Source organism: Cydia fagiglandana, chromosome 16 (genome assembly GCF_963556715.1).
Source record: "Cydia fagiglandana chromosome 16, ilCydFagi1.1, whole genome shotgun sequence".
NCBI lineage: Eukaryota > Metazoa > Arthropoda > Insecta > Lepidoptera > Tortricidae > Cydia > Cydia fagiglandana.
This window is the reverse complement of record NC_085947.1, coordinates 3,087,316-3,106,842: the sequence shown is the minus strand read 5'-3', so window position 1 is coordinate 3,106,842 and position 19,527 is coordinate 3,087,316. Positions and strand designations below refer to the sequence as shown.

Below are 19,527 nucleotides of genomic sequence, written 5' to 3'. Positions count from 1 at the left end.
ACGGACTGAAGGTCTCGACACCGAAAGGAACAAAGTTGTAATTGGGTACTTTCCTATAAGTAATTAAAATAAATTATTTCACACCGTGCACGAAATTAAGTACCAGATAATATGATAATTATTATAAAAACATAGGTAGCAGTTATTTTTAAACATAATTTATATTTAATAAATCGGATGGAAGTATAAAAAGTAGACGAGTTGACTGTGACGTCAGTACACAAGTTTTCATATAAAATCCATATTAGCAAATCGTTTTGACAGTCCTAAAAAAGAAGCTGATTTGACTAGTAGGAAAGTAGCCAATTGGCGTCGAGACGAGACCCATGTATTTCCGCCTTTTAAGCAATTAACTATTTTGTTCCTAAAGATTTTAACCCTATAAAATACTTCTCAATGAAGCGTGGATAATAATAATGGTCAAGTTATTTTTATCACCGCTATTATAGTGTTTGTGTGCCATTGACCTTATGTGGTAGGTTTTCAGTTATGTCATCGATTATTATTACTTTTCGTTGTCATAAAGTGCTTAGTAAGTTTTTTCTATCTTTATCCTGTTAACGACAAAATTCGACAGCCATTCTTCAAGTGACTGAGCAATGATACATAAGGGGTTGCCTAGAAATAAAGAGACTTTCAAAGTCTTACCGGCTGTAAGTTTTATAAAACCTGTAGGCTTGCTATACCTATTTGCTATACACTTTATCGTATTAAAATGGCTGCCCCGGAGTGATCTAGCCTCCTCATGTCTATTTGTTCATTGCTATTGCGTTTGTTTTGTCCATTCTAGTGTTCTTACTAATCAGATTTTCATAAGAATTGACAGATTAATAAATAAAACCATTTCCATTTTTATTTACAGAAATAATTTATTAGAGAGCATATTTCATGTTCAAAACATACAGCAAGCACGCATAGCTATCGCTGTTATATCTACGATATTATTTAATTTTATTTATATTACTTGCACTTCCACCCTATTGTATCACAATAAATGCTCCAGTTCCCGTTTCAATGCCGATTGATTTAAAAATTACTTAATTACAGTACATATGGTGCTACTTTACCTCCCTAGGGCGAGATTAAGGACAATATGAGCCTATGTTAAAAAATTTAAAGGACCATATGTACTGTAAAACGTTCTTGTATCGTAATGTACTATTTTACAAACTTTGTTTGAGTTCAAAATCCGACATAGACGTTCAAAACTAGAGCGTATAATTCTATGGCACTTATTCTAAATTAATAATGGTAACCCGTTTCGTCAAAGCTAGGTGGCGCTCTTGGTCCTCCAAAATCTTCTCCTTTTCCGGCGACTGACGAACTCTGCGCTGGTTTGAAGGAGTTGCTTTGGAAAGTCGAAGCAATGGAACTATCCTGACTAGGCTTGCCGAAGCTGGGTTGCTGACCGAACGCACCTTGGCAACATGTACTCGTATTTCCTTGACCGAAAGGTTTGGGAGTCTCAGCGGCAGCGAAGCTTCCTTGAGATGGTCTACGCTGGAACTGATTGCTGTGCTGTTCAGTTTGATGCGCTTGGTTGAACTGTTTCGATGGTTTAGCATCGAACTCATCAGTGGATTCCTGAGTTTGAGCGCTGAACTGATCAGTTTGGGTAGCTTGACCAAATTGAGGCTTTGAATCAAAAGATGTTGATTGTTGGGACTGTGAGTGTACCTGACCAAATTGGGGACGGGATCCGAAGGTATTCTGCTGGTCTTGTGCGCTTTGACTGAACTGGGTGGGTTGAGGAGCGAATGATTCAGATGTAGCCTGTTGAGATGAAGTTGTAGACTGTCCGAATTGAGGTCGGGATCCGAATTGGTTGCCTTGTGAAATCTTGCCGCTTTGACTGAACTGGGTAGGTTGAGGAGCGAACGATTCAGATGTTGCCTGTTGAGACAAAGTCGCTGACTGTCCGTACTGAGGCCGGGATCCGAATTGCTTGCCTTGTGAAGTTTGGCTGAACTGGTTAGATTGAGGTGCAAAAGGCTTCGATGATGCTTCAGCTGAAGCGGTAGACTGTCCAAATTGAGGTCGAGATCCGAATTGATTGCCTTGTTGAGCCTTAGCACTTTGACTGTACTGAGTAGATTTGGGAGCAAAAGTTTGAGACGTAGCTTGAGCTGAAGTGGTAGACTGTCCAAATTGAGGTCGAGATCCGAATTGATTGCCTTGTTGAGCCTTAGCACTTTGACTGAACGGAGTAGATTGGGGAGCAAAAGTTTGAGAGGTAGCTTGAGCTGAAGTCGTAGACTGTCCAAACTGAGGTTGCGAAGTAGCATGAGCTGAAGCAGTTTGTCCAAATTGGGGTTTCGGTTCAGCAGGTTTCTGAGCGCTTGGCAATTTAGTTCCGAACTGTCCGAAGCCATTTTCTGGAGGCGGCAGCATCTCCGCTGGCTTGGTGTATTCGTAAACCTCTCCATTGTACTGCAGGTTCGTTACAGGCGCTTCTGGTTTGGTGTCATCATCAAGCTTAATCTCTTTCACTTCTTGCAATGGCTGCTGGCTCAAAGGCTTAGCCGACTCGAAGTTCTGTTTTTCAAATTGGCTCGATAGAGCTCCGCTGGACTGTGATGGTGATGTAGATTGCGCACTGAAGGAAGGCTTGCTGGGCTCAGGTGATGAAGGACGGCTAGATTGGAAGGATGAATATTGCAGCTGTTGCCTGGAGTGGCTCGAATGCTGACCGTTGAAACTAGGAGCTGATGTAGGAGCAGTGAAAGGAGAGGCGGATGCTTGTGTGATCCCATTGGTAGCTGAAGCAATACCGTTACTCTGGAACTGGTTATCTGACGGAGTCGATTGAGTGGGGAACGAAGGTCGCCTAGATGGACCTTGACGCTGACCGTTTTGCGATGGGAAAACAGTTGAGGGATAGTTTTCTTCTTCTTGGGGAGCTTGAGAAGACGATGGTCGTTGGGTTACTCTATCAAAATGATTAGCTGGTGCGCTTGAAAACCTCGAGGGTGACTGGGGAGTATTAAAAGTTCTAGAAGGCTGATTGTAGTAATAAGAATCATCTTGAGCGGTAGCTTGTTGGGCGAATTGAGGTCTCTGAGTGCTGGGAGAGAATTGGCTATCAGCGTTTTGAGAAAATTGAGGGCGCTTGCTACCAAAAGCAGTCTGTTGGGTGAACTGTTCTTGCTGACGCGGTGCTTGGGTAGGGAATCCTAATTGCGTATTCCTATTTCCACCAACTGGACGGTTGTTAGAGTCTTGAGGTCTTGACTGAGGGAAAGATGGAATGGTCGGTTGAGCAGGAGCCTGGGAAGTCTGATGATGTGAGTTTTGTGACGCAAAGTGCGACTGTCCATTGTGACTAGGCTGGTTATTGAAACCAAATGCGTTGGTAGAAGGCGCAGAAGACTGAGCTGACTGAGCATCTTGCGGACTTGTTTCAAAAGGTGTAGTCAGTTCAGTATCAGGGACAGAAGTTGCATGTTGAGAGTTGAAAGAGGCTGAAGCGTGGGCTGAGAACTGGTTACGCCCCTTATCGGAGGCAGCGTTTGCCGCTGATCCAAACTGCTGCCTATTGCTTTGAGAAGAGAAGTGGTTTCCATTTTGGTTGACCTGATTTCCATTTGTGCCTTGTTTGAAGCCGAATTGGTTAGTGGTGGGTCTTGAACCGATAGATTGAGAGGTTGGTCGGTTCTGTTGAGATTGGGATTGGAAATTACCAGAGCCCTCAGTCGATTCGTGTTGAAAGCTTGAGGATGAATCAGCATCTGAACTATCCGGGCTAGCGTTTTGCTGCCTTTGTGGTGTCTGTTGGAACGGAGGCAAGTAATCGTTTCTTGATCCAACTCTGTTGGCAGCATTGTTTTGGAAGCTTGTGAACTGGTTCACTGTTTTGTCACCGCCTTGTCCGTTGGGGTTGAAAGGCTTGTTCTGAATGTTCTGATTAATGAATGTGCCGCTTGCATCGACGTCGCCGGTGTTCCCAGTACCGGCTGATGGCCCACCATTCTGTTTACCATTAGCGCTGTCACTTTCCGCGTAATCGCCTCCCGCATTGTACTTCTGAGCATCGTACAAGCCTGTAAATAAAAAATGAAAGTTGTTAGCCATTTGTCAAGCGGTTGACGATATATCAGTCGGCAAATACATTTATCACGGCACAATGGTATAATGCTGAGCTGTCCCGTTACGGATTTTGTCAGTGATTTTAAAGCGATAATGAATTGTGCGGTTACTTATTTGCAGAGGATTTTTTATCATTGTGTTGGAAAGTGAAAATTGAATTAGCAAAAGGCATTAATTAATATTGCTATTGAATAATTAATATATGCCTCTTTAGAACACATTGTGTTATACTTGTACTAAATAGTTTAGAATAGTCCAGGATGTAATATTAGGCAGATTTAACGACCCTTTTGTTTTGCTGTGTTAGTATAAAAGAAACAATTATCATACGTCATACGTAATTCCAGCGTTGTTAAAAGAAAATACGTATTTTGTACCTTCTAAATAGGTAATAATAAAAAAGCTTTGTGCTTGATAAAACTTAAATTAAAAGGAAAAAAACACGGAGTACTAATCGACTCGCGCTTCGAGAGTTCCATATCATCGCATTCCTTTTTAGCTATAGAACCCTATAGAGATACAATATTAATTGCCTTTTAAGAAATAATCGACAAATCTGTAACGAGTTCGTGAAACAAATGAAACACTAAAAAGGAGTTAGTTAATAGTTAACCTTGATTCATTCAATGATATGCCAAACTATCGAAAAACGATCAGATAACAGTATGTGGTAATTATTTATATTTTAGTTTCAGTATTCAGTAACTTATTGCTCTCATAGGTACATTACATAAGGTGGTACATCGTTTCCTGTCTTCTTGGATTTTTAGAATTTCTAAGCATGAGGAATCTTGCAAAAGAAGTAAGCATAAGGTTATCTCATCAGACATAATACGATAAAATTATGTACATAAATATGAATATCCTACAACTATTTAAATTATAGGTAACTTTAAAACAAAATTTTTAATAAAGTAAAAATGGTAAAGTTACACCCGAACCTTTGTCGAATGAAATCTTGACCGAAAGCGTCAAGCGTGACTTTTTTTTATATCGTCCTTTTTATTTAAAAACAGTAAGTAAGTAACTACTTGGGATTTTTTCAATATTATACCGTTTAAAATATTTACATGTTTACTTATGCGCAGTTATTTCTACCTACCTACTGCAAAAAAAATGAAGTAACTAGTTTACACAGGTAGTGCGATCGGTGCCCCAACAACTTAAGTAGCTGAGTTGCCATACTAATTGTATAGAAAAGTGGATACTTATGTTAGGGAATCGACGTATAAGTACAAGCTTGTATGTTGTTAAGCTTTTTAATGAGACTAGGAACGAGATGTATATTTCTATTAAAGTTTTTTAAAAGAATAATTCAGCTCACCATCATCAACGACACCGTTGGCCTCATCCCTGGCGTTCTGCTCCAGAGACTTCAGAATCTCCTCCGGGATCGGCGGCGGGGTCGGCAGATGGTCACCCCTGGGCTGGTACCCGCCCTCATCGGCGGTGTACGTCACCGTGTACACTTTCCCGTCATCGCCAGTGTAGGAGTAACCGCCCTGAGCTTGGACGCCGTTGGTTGCTGTTCGGAATTCAAAATTGTTTAGTGCACTCATTCGAAGTAGTCCCAAGGATATTGGATAGTTTTTTTTTTTACGGAAACACCATTCTACTCAGACGTATATGAATCCAGAGTAAAGGATGACTCACGTCAGACCGGGCCGTGTCCGGGCCGGAGCTTCTGGCGCATCGTTTTCTATGAAAAGCATCACGTGATCGCCTGTCAAGTCATAGAAAAGTAAGTAAGCTCCGAGAGCTCCGGCCCGACACGGTCCGGTCTAACGTGAGTCATCCTTAACTCTGTCTATCTATTACCTTATCACTTTTGAACCAATTAATTGAATGTTTATATCAAAGGAAGGTATAGAAATTGTTTGAGTCGCGGGAAAACACATAGGATAGTTTTTATCACGAAAATTATCCTACCCATACCCACTTAGAATACTAAGATAGTATTATGATGTAATTCCAAAAGTATAATTAGATTTTTCAAATGAATTACATTCCCAGTTTTTATCCCTATTCACCCCGCAGTATTTTTATTGGTGCCAAAATAGCCTTAGTTTCCTGTTAGTAGAGTACAATTTTGAGTGCAGCTAACCTGTTCCAGTCTCTTCAGCAGAAATCCCATTGTCAGTTTCAAAGGCGTAGTTGAAACTCTCAACGCCAACTTCGCTGTCGAACCTCAAAGTGTTGGCACCGCGTTCCTGAGCTGCTTGGGGACGCTCTGGTCTTGAATCTCCAAATTGAGACTCTCCAGAAACTTCTAAACCATCAGGTGACTCTCTGGCTTCAAACTCGGAATCTTGTGAAGTTTGGGGAGCGAATGCGGAGTTAGGACCGAAGCCTTGAGGGAACCTGAAGCCAGCCTGGGCGCCTCGGAAGGCAGCTTCGCCTACTTTGGAGGCAGTCGAACCGTACGCGTTACGGGGAGCGCCGAGGCCGGTTTCTTCAGATCCTGAGGCGCCTCGGGTTCCTAAAATTTGAAAAATTTGGTAAATTAAACCCTTATTAAGTGAGCTATTTATGATGAACAAGCCATTCTAATGACGCAGTTAAGTGTGACCAGGAGAAATGAAACAGAATTCGAGAATTAATTTCATAGACCAAAAATAATAACTGCTTATCAAGAAAAACATGTAATATGATATTTTTTTTGCTGCCACAGCAGATGTAGTCTAGAATTTTATAGCTTTCACTGACGAGATTATATTTTATTACAGTAACTAGGAAATTAAGATGTTGATGTAACTCTCCTTAGGTGCTGGTCTTGATGAAGGCTTGAAGCTAGGAGCCCAGTTCTGGAAGGAGTGGAGCCTGCAGTGATGCTGCACTGCCTCCTGCAGTCCTGTTCAAGTGAGCAGCTGATGTAAAGGGTTAATTGTAACTAAACAATATACCTGCAAGGGCAGCGGCGACTACGCCCTGGAAGTCATTAGTGTAGCTCCCTTTAGGAGCCGAGCTCTGGGTGAAGGAGTTAGGAGTCTGCAGTGATGCTTCACTGCCTCCAGCAGTCCTGGCCAAGCGGGCAGCTGATGTAAAGGATTCATTGTAACTAGACAACATACCTGCAAGGGCAGCGTCGACTACGCCCTGGAAGTCATTAGTGTAACTCCCTTTAGGAGCCGAGTTCTGGCTGAAGGAGTTAGGAGTCTGCAGTGATGCTTCACTGCCTCCTGCAGTCCTGGCCAAGCGGTTCCATTGTAACTAGACAACATACCTGCAAGGGCAGCGTCGACAACCACGCCCTGGAAGTCATTAGTGTAACTCCCTTTAGGGGCAGAGTTCTGGCTGAAGGAGTTAGGAGTCTGCAGTGATGCTGTACTGCCTCCTGCAGTCCTGGCTAAGCGGTTCCACTGTAACTAGACAACATACCTGCAAGGGCAGCGTCGACAACCACGCCCTGGAAGTCATTAGTGTAACTCCCTTTAGGGGCAGAGTTCTGGCTGAAGGAGTTAGGAGTCTGCAGTGATGCTTCACTGCCTCCAGCAGTCCTGGCTGATGCAGGAGGCAGGTAAGTGCGGTCGAGCTTGGCTGCCCCGCAAACCGCGGCCAATGCGGCTACTATTAACTGGAGAAAAGGGTTTTTTTAGTTAACTTATAGCAAACGACGACAACTATTCTGCTATTTCCATAAATAGCAGATATTAGAGTGACCAAAGTAACCCTGCATATCATTCTATAAAATTATCGGGTGTCATGGCCATTTGTTCTCCGCACTTGGCTTAGACGGACTTTAAATCTATAGAACATGGTGTCTCAATAACTTCCTTGTCATACCCAGTAAGGTAAACGTTCTAGTGCTCGACATGCTAATGCCTAATAGATGACACCTTAAGAGCTGTCACCTCTATTGACAATTACTTAAATTTCAAGATGACATGTACTGGGACCGCGTCGAGCACCAGTACGTTTACATTAAGATATGACAAAGAATTTGAAAATTAACGCACAATTATCTCTACTAAGGATTGATATTTTTTTTTGTTATGCATACAATTAAGAAAAACATTTTGAGCTTCATGACACCTTAATCCTTATACTCATTGTATAAGGATTAAGGTGTCATGAAGCTCAAAATTGGAATAATCAAGTCCTATTTGCTTTTAAAGTTAGATATCACTTGGCCGATCTTAAAGATCTTTATTTTTATTATATAGGAGGCAAACGAGCAGACGAATCGCCTGATGGCAAGCGATTACCGACGCCCATGGACACCCGCAATACCAGAGTGGTTATATTGAGTTATTTCCGCAAATTTACGAGTTATTATTGAGTGCCTTTGATATTATTGATGATTTTATATTATTTAAGCAGGTATAAATGATTTTTGGCAAAAAAAAACCATATTACAAATATTTCAAGCTAAGTTGAACTTTAAATATCCATTTAAATTAATCAAATACAAATTATAATATTTAGCTATTTTTATTGATTATATTTACAAATTATACTTTTTATTATCTTTATTTATTTTTCTTCTTTAGTTAGGTTATTTTTAATATGAATATAAAATAGTTTTTATTGTTGTTATGCTTCTTGCAGTTAATTTTATAGAACTTTAGCATTTGACGTTTATTTTTTATAAATTTTGAAAATATGGCGACATATTAATTCTACCGCAACTCAAATAAAACCACTGATCCCGAAAAAGCAATAAATTATTCACAATTCGAAACCGTTAGACACCATTATTAAATAAGATCCGTATGTTCCACTCAACAAGCCCGATGGCACAAATCCCTGGATGCCATTGCTCAATAAAAAAAAACACTTGTCAAATGATTGATCACCGCTTCCGTAACAAATGTATTACCAAATTCATCTCTTGTGCCGAACTAACTCCCGAACCAGCTCCAATGAGCGAATCCCAGATACTGATGGTACAAAACGCACCACATTTGGTTTATATACATCTTCAAAAGTCGTCTAAAAAAACGTGCTCACGAATTATAACAACATTATCTTTGCAGTTATTTCTTTGAACAACCTCAAATGCTATCAGAAATCTTGCTTTGTGGCGTAGCAGTAAGATCGAAATTAAAAAGGTTTGAGTTTCGAAAGTGAACGGATAAGTTTGTAAAGATGCAAGCAGAGATCCCAAGTTCAAGTAGCTCAGTAATGTTAAAATTTAATTGGGAATGATGTTTATATGTTTACAATGTTGTCATTGTACATTTTGGAGCGTCGTGATCTATAAAAAGGGCAAAATAATATATTCTTTTTATTGGTAGAATCGGAATTTGATCATAGGTGTTATGAATAGAATAATCAACACTTCCGAGGTGGAGTATGGATGTAAATTTTCACGAGATGTCGTGAGGTCACACTAGGTCACGTCTTTTATAAAATAATCTCAATCTAGTTTATTTGCATTCATTCAAACGTTAATTGTAAGTCAGGTGAGTAACTTTGTGTTCAATATTTTGACCGAAATGTTTAAAACCATAAAGATTTGATTTCGTCTTCCGGTTGTAACATAAAAATATTAACCGGTAGATGTAACATAAGAAGATTAACACTCATTAATCTCATCATCATACATTTAATTCAGTTACAAATGAATGCCAGAAGTATGTACCTGCCTGAGGTATAGTGGGTGTACCTATGCATTTTAAGCCAAAAATTTCGTGTATTTTTAACTTTTAGTCTAAATTCTACAACTACAACAAACATATTTTAAACACAATACACACATTTTAATTTTATTAGATGATCTGCAATTCCTAACCTTTATTTTAACTTCTTTCAAAAAATACTGACTTATTGCAGTAAGTGCTCAATATCAATGTTTTAAAATTTCACTCTAATTTCAGAAAAAAAATGTTTCGTTTCAAAGTTCCATATACTTTAAATAAAATTACTATAAAAGTAAATATGAGTAATTAACATTACTCGACCTAAATCCTCCTAAAGTGGCATCAGCGCCCCAAACTAAGGATCTGATTGTGCTAATTGTAGCTATCAAGCTATCTAAACATTACAATGGCTTGCGAAACAGAGAGACTAACTAGTCAACTGTACAAGACGAAGAATCTTCATTTTTAGGGGTCACATAACTCACACAGTGATCCAAAAGACTCGAGCCTTTGGAGCCTTTTAGGCGTCAAGAGATGAGGCGAGCCCTATGTTTATAATAAAATATCTTATTTATAAGCAATGAGTTTTTATTGGGCTTAATGGCGCACAACAGACAATCGACAAAACATAGATAATCCAAAATCAAGACGAACGGAGGGACTCGTTCGAATACGCTAACATAAATAAATAATCACGTTCGGAAACATCTCCCTTTCTCAAAACAAGATACAACATAGTCTCTTAGATGACGTGGTTGTGTCTTAGCCCGCCCACTGCGACGCACGGCCTCTTCAGGTTCCATCGGTGGATGTTGTTCTCTGATTGGTGGCTGAACCACTAGAGGGTTAGTATACTGGTTCTCTTCCACTAATTCAAAGCCAGTAAACTCTGGTTCTCTATCGTGCAGCGGTTGGTGATCTGGGACCTGTGTCTGACTAGGGTGACCACCATCTACAGTGTCCCCACTGTAAGGCTTTATATGAACTCTACTTCTTCTGTATGCTTTATCATTTACCTGTACTATGTACGATCTTTTATTTAGTTTATTTGTGATGATACCAAAACTCCATCTCTTATCAACCTCTGGCTGAAGTTGAGTAACAACATTCTGTCCTACCTGTAACTCTGGCACCTCAGCACACCTTTTATCACATTCCCGTTTTATCTTTTCTTTTCTTTCTTTTAAGGCTTTATATAGGCCCCACTTTAAGGCCCCACTGTAAGGCTTTATATGAACTCTACTTCTTCTGTATGCTTTATCATTTACCTGTACTATATACGATCTTTTATTTAGTTTCTTTGTGATGATACCAAAACTCCATCTCTTATCAACCTCTGGCTGAAGCTGAGTAACAACATTCTGTCCTACCTGTAACTCTGGCAGCTCAGCACACCTTTTATCACATTCCCGTTTTATCTTTTCTTTTCTTTCTTTTATTTTAACTGGTATATCAGGAATTATGTTTGGCTTTAAATGTCTTAACAGGCAAGGAAGTCCAGAACGTGTTCTTCTAGAAAATAATTTCTGAGAGGGACTGGTATTGTCCATTTCTATAGGAACATTACGCTGATGAAGTAAACTGTACCATAAATCTTGTTTGGTTTCTAGGCTGTTAAGTACTAGCTTCTTTGCAATTTTCACAGTAGCTTCGGCTTTTCCATTTGACTCTGCATGATGCGGTGATGATGTCACATGCTCGAAATTCCACTTATCTGCAAACTTCTTAAATGACTCATTGGCAAAATTAGTTGCATTGTCTGTGCATACTCTCTGAGGAACACCATGTCGAGCAAAGTTTTTCTTACAGATAGATATGATTTCGTTAGCTGATAAATTAGAAATTTTGTCTAATTCGAAAAAATCTGAGTAATGATCTATAGTGACCAAAAACTTTAGATCTCCCACGCTAAATACATCCATGGATACATATTGGAAAGGGTAAGCCGGTATGTCATGACACATTAGAGGCAGTTTTTGTTGTGACGGAGCATGTGCCATACAAAATGTACATTTCTCAACATATTTTTTTATTTCACCCGACATTCCAGGCCAGAAAATGTTTCCCTTTGCTAAACGAAGGGTACTAGCAACTCCGTTGTGACTGACATGAACTCTTTGTATCATCTCTGCTCTTAATGCTTCTGGAATCAAAACCTGGTTATTTCTGAAGATGAGCCCATCTGATGTGGACAGTTCATGTTTGAATTTATGAAAAATCTTGACCTCTACTGGCATGTCTGATATGTATCTGGGGAATCCGTTAATAATATATTCACTTAACTGTAGGCAAAGTGTGTCTTTTATGGACTCTTCTTTGATTTTTTCTAAGAGTTTATCTGTAATCTTTAAATATTTTAAACTTGAAATTTTGCTTATCAGTTTATAAACTTTTTTTTCCTTAATTTTATTTTCCAGATCATAAGTGTCACATACCTCTGTTACTGGAGCTCTGGATAGGGCATCTGCTACAACATTTTCTTTTCCTTGAATGAATTGTAACTGTACATTATATTTTTGAAGTGTGAGTAGCATCATTTGTAGTCTTTTTGGAGCTTCAATCAGTGGTTTATTTGCAATATTAATTAATGGTCTGTGATCTGTCTTGACAATAATTCTACTATTGCCCGCTACACTTTGATTAAATCGGATGCAAGCAAACACCACTGCTAACATTTCTTTCTCTATTTGAGCATATTTCTTTTCTGTCTTTGTCAAACATCTAGATGCAAAAGCTATTACCTGATTGTTCTGATACATTGCAGCACCCAAGCCATATTCACTCGCATCACATTCTAAAACCACTTCTTTATTTACATCAAAATACTGCAATGTAGGTAAATCACTAACTTTCTTTTTTAACATATTAAACTCTTTATCTTCTGCTTCAGACCAGACAAAATCCACATCCTTTCTTGTTAGCCTCCTAAGATGCGTAGCTTGAATACTGAGATTATTTATGAATCTGCTAAGGTATCCAACCATTCCCAGAAAACGTAAAACATCCTTACTAGATGTTGGAGTAGGCATGTTGTTAATAGCCTCTACCTTAGATTTGTCTACCTTTAGACCTTCATTGGTTAACACATGTCCATAAAATTTCACTGATGTTTTTAGCAGATTGACTTTGTCTTTATTCAACTTACAATTTATTTCTCTTAACCTTATTAGTAATTTTTCAAATTTAATATTATGATCCAACACGGCTTCTTCAATTGTCTCTCCAACTCCATAAATTAAAATGTCATCGGCTATAATCTCAATGCCTTTTAGATCCTTAAGGAGACTGGTGAGTTGTTGCTGGAAGATCTCAGGCGATGAACAGAGCCCGAACGGGAGACGGAGCCACCTGTAACGACCAAACGGAGTCCAAAATGTAGTCAGTTTACTACTGTTCTCAGTAAGACGGCACTGCCAAAATCCTTTCTTAGCATCTACAGTGCTGAAAACCTTTGCTTTACTGAGCTCAGGCAACATCTCATCTAGAGTAGTGAATTGGAAGTTTGGTCTCTTTAAAGCTTTGTTTAACGGAATAGGGTCTAAACATAATCTGAATTTTGAATCTCGACTAACAATCAATATGTTATTTACCCAATCTGTGTGCTGCGTCTCCTTTACTATGATGCCATCAGCTTCTAGTTGTTCCAGTTCCATTCTTAATTTTTCTTTTAGTGCAACTGGGACTCGACGTGCAGGCTGAATCCGGGCTGGGACTGATTCATCCAGCTCTAATGACACTTCACCTGGGAGGCTGCCATAACCCTCAAAGACATCTTCATATTGTTTCATTATATGCTCTGCACTAGAACGATCCAGCTCTGTTGATACTTCATCACAGTATTGAATAAAGCCCAGAGCTACACAAGCTTTCTCTGATAAAAGCGGTTCATGTTTTCCATTAACAATGTGAAAGTTTAATTTATAATCCTGATTCTTTCTGGTGACTAAGAAGGATGCATTTCCATGATTAATGATGGGAGAGCCGTTAAAAGCTTTCAGCTTTTTTACTGGTGGAGTCAAAGCCAATAAATCCTTTTGACCCGTTAACTTTTTATAGTATTCTGCTCCCATCACAGAAACTGCAGCTCCTGTGTCCAAAGCACAGTATATTTTCTGTTTTTTCTCGCCAATATGGAACAACAGTGGTGCCTCAACATGACCTGACTCTTCATTGTGCCTCACCTCCGCTATGATTACACTGTCATCAGAGTCTTCTTGTAATTCTTTTACCGTTCCACACTTCTTACAAACCTTTTTAAAATGGTTTCGGCCACCACATTCTTCACAACGCTGTCCCCAGGCTGGGCATACTTTCTTTTGATATACATGAACGCCTCCACAGAATTTACACTTTTTAGGTGTGTCCTTATCCAGCTTTTTTTTATTAATCTTGTTGACCTCTTCAGATTTTTTTAGATCTGCAACTTGTGCAGCAGCACCTTCCGAGGCACGACAGATATTGATGGCTGTTTCTAAAGTTAGGTCTTGCTTTTTTAGCAACTCTTTTATCACTTCACCATCCTTTATTCCCACCACAATTCTGTCTCTTAAAATCTCTTCCTCGAAATCTTTATAATCGCATCTTTTAGCCAATTTCTTTAGAGCCAGTAAATACTCGTCAAAGCTTTCTTCATTCTGGTTTTTGATATTGAACAAGTACCTGGAGTATATTACATTTGTTTTTTGAAATATGACCTTTTCCATTTTTGCTAATATTTCATTATGACTCTTCTTCTCTATCTCAGACAAGCCAAAATCCATATATTTTTTCATGGCTTTTGTACCGATTGCGCTGAGGAGTAGCCCGGCTTTTGTTTCATCTTTTTCGGTACTCCAACTATTCATTCCGGTAGCAAGGCAATAATCTTCCCAGCGGCTCTTGAAAAAGGTAAGATTTTCGTAAGGATCGCCATCATCTACTTCTAAAGGTTGCGGCCAGGGCACAGAGACGCGGCTTTTAACATCCGGCGTTGTGACATTTTTTACTTGCTCTTGTAGCATGAGCATTTGTTGCTGCATCACGGCTACCAATTGCGACTGCTGCTCAAGAAGTTTCTTATATTCTTCTGCTTCCATTTTTATTTACCACTTCTACACCATGTTTATAATAAAATATCTTATTTATAAGCAATGAGTTTTTATTGGGCTTAATGGCGCACAACAGACAATCGACAAAACATAGATAATCCAAAATCAAGACGAACGGAGGGACTCGTTCGAATACGCTAACATAAATAAATAATCACGTTCGGAAACACCCTAAAAAACCGGGCAAGTGCGAGTCGGACTCGCGCACGAAGGGTTCCGTACCATAATGCAAAAAAAAAAAACAAAAAAAAGCAAAAAAATAAAACGGTCACCCATCCAAGTACTGACCACTCCCGACTGCTTAACTTTGGTCAAAAATCACGTTTGTTGTATGGGAGCCCCATTTAAATCTTTATTTTATTCTGTTTTTAGTATTTGTTGTTATAGCGACAACAGAAATACATCATCTGTGAAAATTTCAACTGTCTAGCTATCACGGTTCGTGAGATACAGCCTGGTGACAGACGGACGGACGGACGGACGGACAGCGAAGTCTTAGTAATAGGGTCCCGTTTTACCCTTTGGGTACAGAACCCTAAAAAGAGCTAAAAGGCTCGAGTCCTTTGGATCACTACTCATACACAATGATACAAATACCTAAATATGTGGTGAGGATTTTGTACGTATGTATGTATATACTTTATTGTACAATGAAATAAAAACACGAGAAACACGGTTACAGAGTGAATTAAATACAACAAAGGCGAACTTATCCCTGTATGGGATCTCTTCCGGTTAATCTTTGAGGAAATGAGTAGGTAAAGCAAGTGTACAATCACTAAAATTAATGAAATGCAAGTTTTGAATACAAATTACTACAATAAGTACCTAAATAGAAATATAACAATACAAGAATGCATACATATCTGTATGCATACATACATTTTTACACGACTGCCCAAACAAAAAAAGTGTATTGTGTTCTCGGATGTTCAGTACTTTTTTCAGGAGGTTCTCAATTTGTCGGGATCTTTGCTGTTTTACAAGCTTTTATTCAACTTGTAATGTTTGTATATATGTACGTTTGATCAAATCTTGCAAGCTAAATTAGACCCACAACCGATTATTCGATTGAGCTAAAACTATGGAATTTGGGTGACAATGCAATACGGTCCCATGTCCCATCGAGCTGATCTGATTAGGCACAGGAGGTGGCCATAGGAACTCTATGATAACGATATTATAAATAACGTAGGCAACCTAATTGATCGAGTTTTTTCGAATTGTCTTGATGAATTGACTGGTAGATAATGCCTTAAGGCGTTAAGTCCGCCATTTGTACTCTTTTTGTTTAAATTTGTGCAGATAAAAGCTTATATTATTTACTTACATAGAATGAAGCCTAGTTTTCCAGCAACCGACCTTTTCGCCCTAAATATATTTTGAATTGAATTATTGAATCCTACAAAAATAATATTTTTATAATCATTGTTGCTGCGTTTGCAAAGTAGTGAATAAATCGAATCTAAATTCGAATAAATTGGTAGCTTTTTGGATAAAATCCTAGCCTCGCCTCGTTAAGTTTCGTTTTACGTTTTCTACGGACGTTTGACTCCCGGCTCGATTCGGAAAATGAATTAGATTTCTACTAGACTTCCAAAAGTTACGATATGGATAATTTAAAGATATTTGTAAGATAGGTTAGAACATAAACATAATACAAGATCAGTGGCTGTGCAAAAATATGAAATACCCCGCGTCACCAATTATTACGGAGACCGAACTCTAAAAAAAAGGTTGCCATATTTCTTAAACAGTCTTCCAGAAAATATCAGGCTCGAGCCCAATAAAACTAGATTTAAAACAGCAGTAAAGCAGCACCTATTGAAAATGCTTGGGTGACAATTGCATGCCTGTGCCTGCAAATGTCACCCAAGTAAAGTAAGGTATATCTGATTATATTAGTTAAGTGTATGATGTTAGTTTTTATAATATTTTACATTGATTACGTATGTAAGTAATTATATCAGAGACTCGCACCTGCAGACAAACTGTGTAAACAGTTTTGCAGGGAACTGAATTAGATCATAAGGTTATTTCTTGTATTAATAATAGTAATAAATAATAATAAAGGTATGTCAAATTTGACATTTCCGCGATTCTGAAGGTCCTCTTGAACGATTTCGACAAGTTATGACTTAGATATCCAAGTCATATCTAGTCGATATCTAATGTAGATCTAGTTGATCTCTAGATCGTCTTTAGATCTTGTGATTATCTCGAAATCCGAATACAGGCATCAATGTACTTACCTATTGGTAGGTTCCGACATCGCGTCCATAATTAATTGTAGTTTTATATTTTTACTTTATCACAAATTGCATGTAAATGTCAACGTGCCTTAATAGGTGAGACCGTTTTAAGAAAAACTTAGGCGCGATGCGCGGGAAAAGTGACAGATGTCGGGACTGAGGGAGGCATTAAAAAAAACAATCTGAAGCGACTAACGGCTCGATTCGGGAAATGAATAAGAGATGCATTAGATATGAAATAGTAAAGATATGTGATATTCCACGGCAAAAGGTACCTTATGGCGGCTGGCGCCGCGATTCGGGAAATTAATTAGAGATTCACTAGATATGAAATAGTAAAGTTATGTGACACGTCAACGTCAAACGTCACGTTCCACGACAAAAGATACCTTATGGCGGCTGGCGCTTACGTCGCAAAGCGCCGCAATAATATTGGAGCGACGTTAATAATCGTAACCGCCAACTGCCATAAGGTACCTTTATTCGTGGGACGTCACATATCTTTACTATATCGTATCTAGTTAATCTCTAATTCACTTTCCGAATCGCGCCGTAACAATAAGACGCGGTGATAATTTTATGTCATTTCGGCTTTTATATTGTTAATGCCGGCAGTTTGTATAATAGGGATTGTGCAGGGTGGAATTACTGAGTTAATAAAACAAGAAGTTCTTTTATTTTTTTGAGACATCTTGCACAGATCAACCTAGCCCCAAACTAAGCAAAGCTTGTACTATGGGTGCTAGGCGACGATATACATACTTATATTACTTATATAAATAAATACTTACTTAGGTATATACATAGAAAACACCCATGACTCAGGAACAAATATTAGTGTTCATCACACAAATAAATGCCCTTACTGGGATTCGAACCCAGGACCATCGGCTTCGCAGGCAGGGTCACTACCCACTAGACCAGACCGGTCGTCAATCGTCTTTAATTTCAACATCCGAAGTACTCCTTTACTATTCATTTTAATTATAGTGGAAATGAAGACGACACACTGAGAGAAAAATCATCACCAGGAATTAAAAAACAGTTCTGTACTGGGGGAAAAATGAAGTTTTAGTAATAATTATGGACGTTTCACTATTTCTGTAAAGTTTATTTATTTCTACAAACAGTTCAGTAATCCCAAATATAATTTCAACAAACAGATAATAGAAATTGCAAAAGTCAATTTGTTCCTATTAGTTAACTCTCCTTGTCCCCGGATTAAGTTTATTTTTGTAAGTCTAACTAAGTGTATTTTTGTTGTACTTTTCTCTCAGTGCAATTAAATTAAATTAATCAAATTAAGGCAATCACCAAAGGAAACTAGTAAATCACGCACACGCACTGAAATCATGGAACATCGATTAAAAACAAATATCGTATAATTATGCAATCAAAACTAAACAGCTATCAAACGTTGGGCGTAACTCGTCTTGCTCACAACCATATTGTTTTCTTCCGACTTTTTACAATAACACCTCTAATTATTTGAATTCGCTGACAGCTTCATGTTTTGCATCCTACACCATTATTTTGATTTTGATCAGCTGTCATTTGTAAGGCGGAAACAATGAAAGTGACCATTGTAACCTGTTATTTTCATAATAAAAAACTTAATTCTCTTTGACCCGACTTCTATAGGCCCCGTGCATGAATTATAGGGGGCAGCATAGGAGCCGTCAGATTTTTGGCGCGAGGCGTAAATGTGTCGTAAAGATGGCAGAACCTACTATGCACAAATAAACGTACCGACAAGAACGGTAGATGGTAGCATTTGCTTTGGCAATGTAGGTACATGTGCAGTGTGCACATATGTTTCCGATTCAGGCCACTAGACGTCAGACCCTCCAACACGCACGGTCCCCATGTAATGTCCCTATGTATGTAAGTAGCGTGGTTTGTTTTTGAGGTCACCATAGAGTCAGAAGTTTTGTGACGAATAGTAGGTGTTATTATCCACAACGACGGGATTGAATCGCTTAAAATTATTTTTAAAATTTACCTCTGACATAGCTGTGTACGCTGTGTAACCGTAGCAGTATTTTAACCCCACTAGGTATTTTAGTTTTCTATACGTTTTACTTGTTGGATTTTATTTAGAGAACTATGATAAAAAGTTTATTTCATAGGAAAAAGACAGTAGAAAGACAAATAAATAACTTATGAACTAAATACATCTATAAATAATACTAAATTAAAACTAACAACCCTAAATATATCTAAAATAAAACAAAGAATATAAAAGCTACTCATAGAGCTACTACTACTTGTTGGATTAAAATATAATGGCATTGTCATCAAAACTACTTATATGAAACTACTAATATATGAATTAATTAAATTTCGGACACATTTCGAATTTTCAGATGAAACTTGCCTACACCATAAGGGACTAGTGTTTTATACGAGCGTACGCGTACGCCCGTGTAAGCTCGTAACGCCGTATAATGCGCGCAGTGGTACTTAGTCTGAAACCGAACGTGATTCAACATCTTTTTCCATCACACTCACCCATTTATT

General features: G+C 38.5%; 2 protein-coding genes across 2 annotated transcripts; both read right to left on the bottom strand.

Moving 5' to 3' along the window:
- Positions 1-1,199: 1,199 nt before the first annotated feature.
- LOC134671732 (dentin sialophosphoprotein-like) lies at positions 1,200-9,041 on the bottom strand. The gene is made up of 5 exons (XM_063529557.1): positions 8,906-9,041; positions 7,465-7,660; positions 6,191-6,565; positions 5,411-5,611; positions 1,200-4,040 (listed from the first exon to the last, which is right to left on the bottom strand). Exons 1-5 carry the CDS (start codon positions 8,912-8,914, stop codon positions 1,243-1,245), a joined length of 3,579 nt encoding a protein of 1,192 aa, XP_063385627.1. The 5' UTR covers positions 8,915-9,041; the 3' UTR covers positions 1,200-1,242.
- A 3,840-nt stretch (positions 9,042-12,881) lies between these two features.
- On the bottom strand, positions 12,882-14,816 carry LOC134671731 (uncharacterized). The gene is made up of 2 exons (XM_063529556.1): positions 13,259-14,816; positions 12,882-13,016 (listed from the first exon to the last, which is right to left on the bottom strand). Exons 1-2 carry the CDS (start codon positions 14,741-14,743, stop codon positions 12,978-12,980), a joined length of 1,524 nt encoding a protein of 507 aa, XP_063385626.1. The 5' UTR covers positions 14,744-14,816; the 3' UTR covers positions 12,882-12,977.
- Between the last annotated feature and the right edge of the window lie 4,711 nt (positions 14,817-19,527).

Bases quoted from the DNA above. Each gene is read 5' to 3' on its own strand.
- LOC134671731 (XM_063529556.1), bottom strand. From the start codon at position 14,743: ATGGAAGCAGAAGAATATAAGAAACTTCTTGAGCAGCAGTCGCAATTG. The intron at 13,017-13,258 runs GTAAATAACATA...TGGTCGTTACAG, and splicing joins AGACGCAGCACACAGATTGG to GTGGCTCCGTCTCCCGTTCG.
- LOC134671732 (XM_063529557.1), bottom strand. The intron at 6,566-7,464 runs GTATGTTGTCTA...TTCAAATTTTAG, and splicing joins TGTCGACGCTGCCCTTGCAG to GAACCCGAGGCGCCTCAGGA. The intron at 4,041-5,410 runs GTGAGCTGAATT...TTTTATTTACAG, and splicing joins CAACGGTGTCGTTGATGATG to GCTTGTACGATGCTCAGAAG.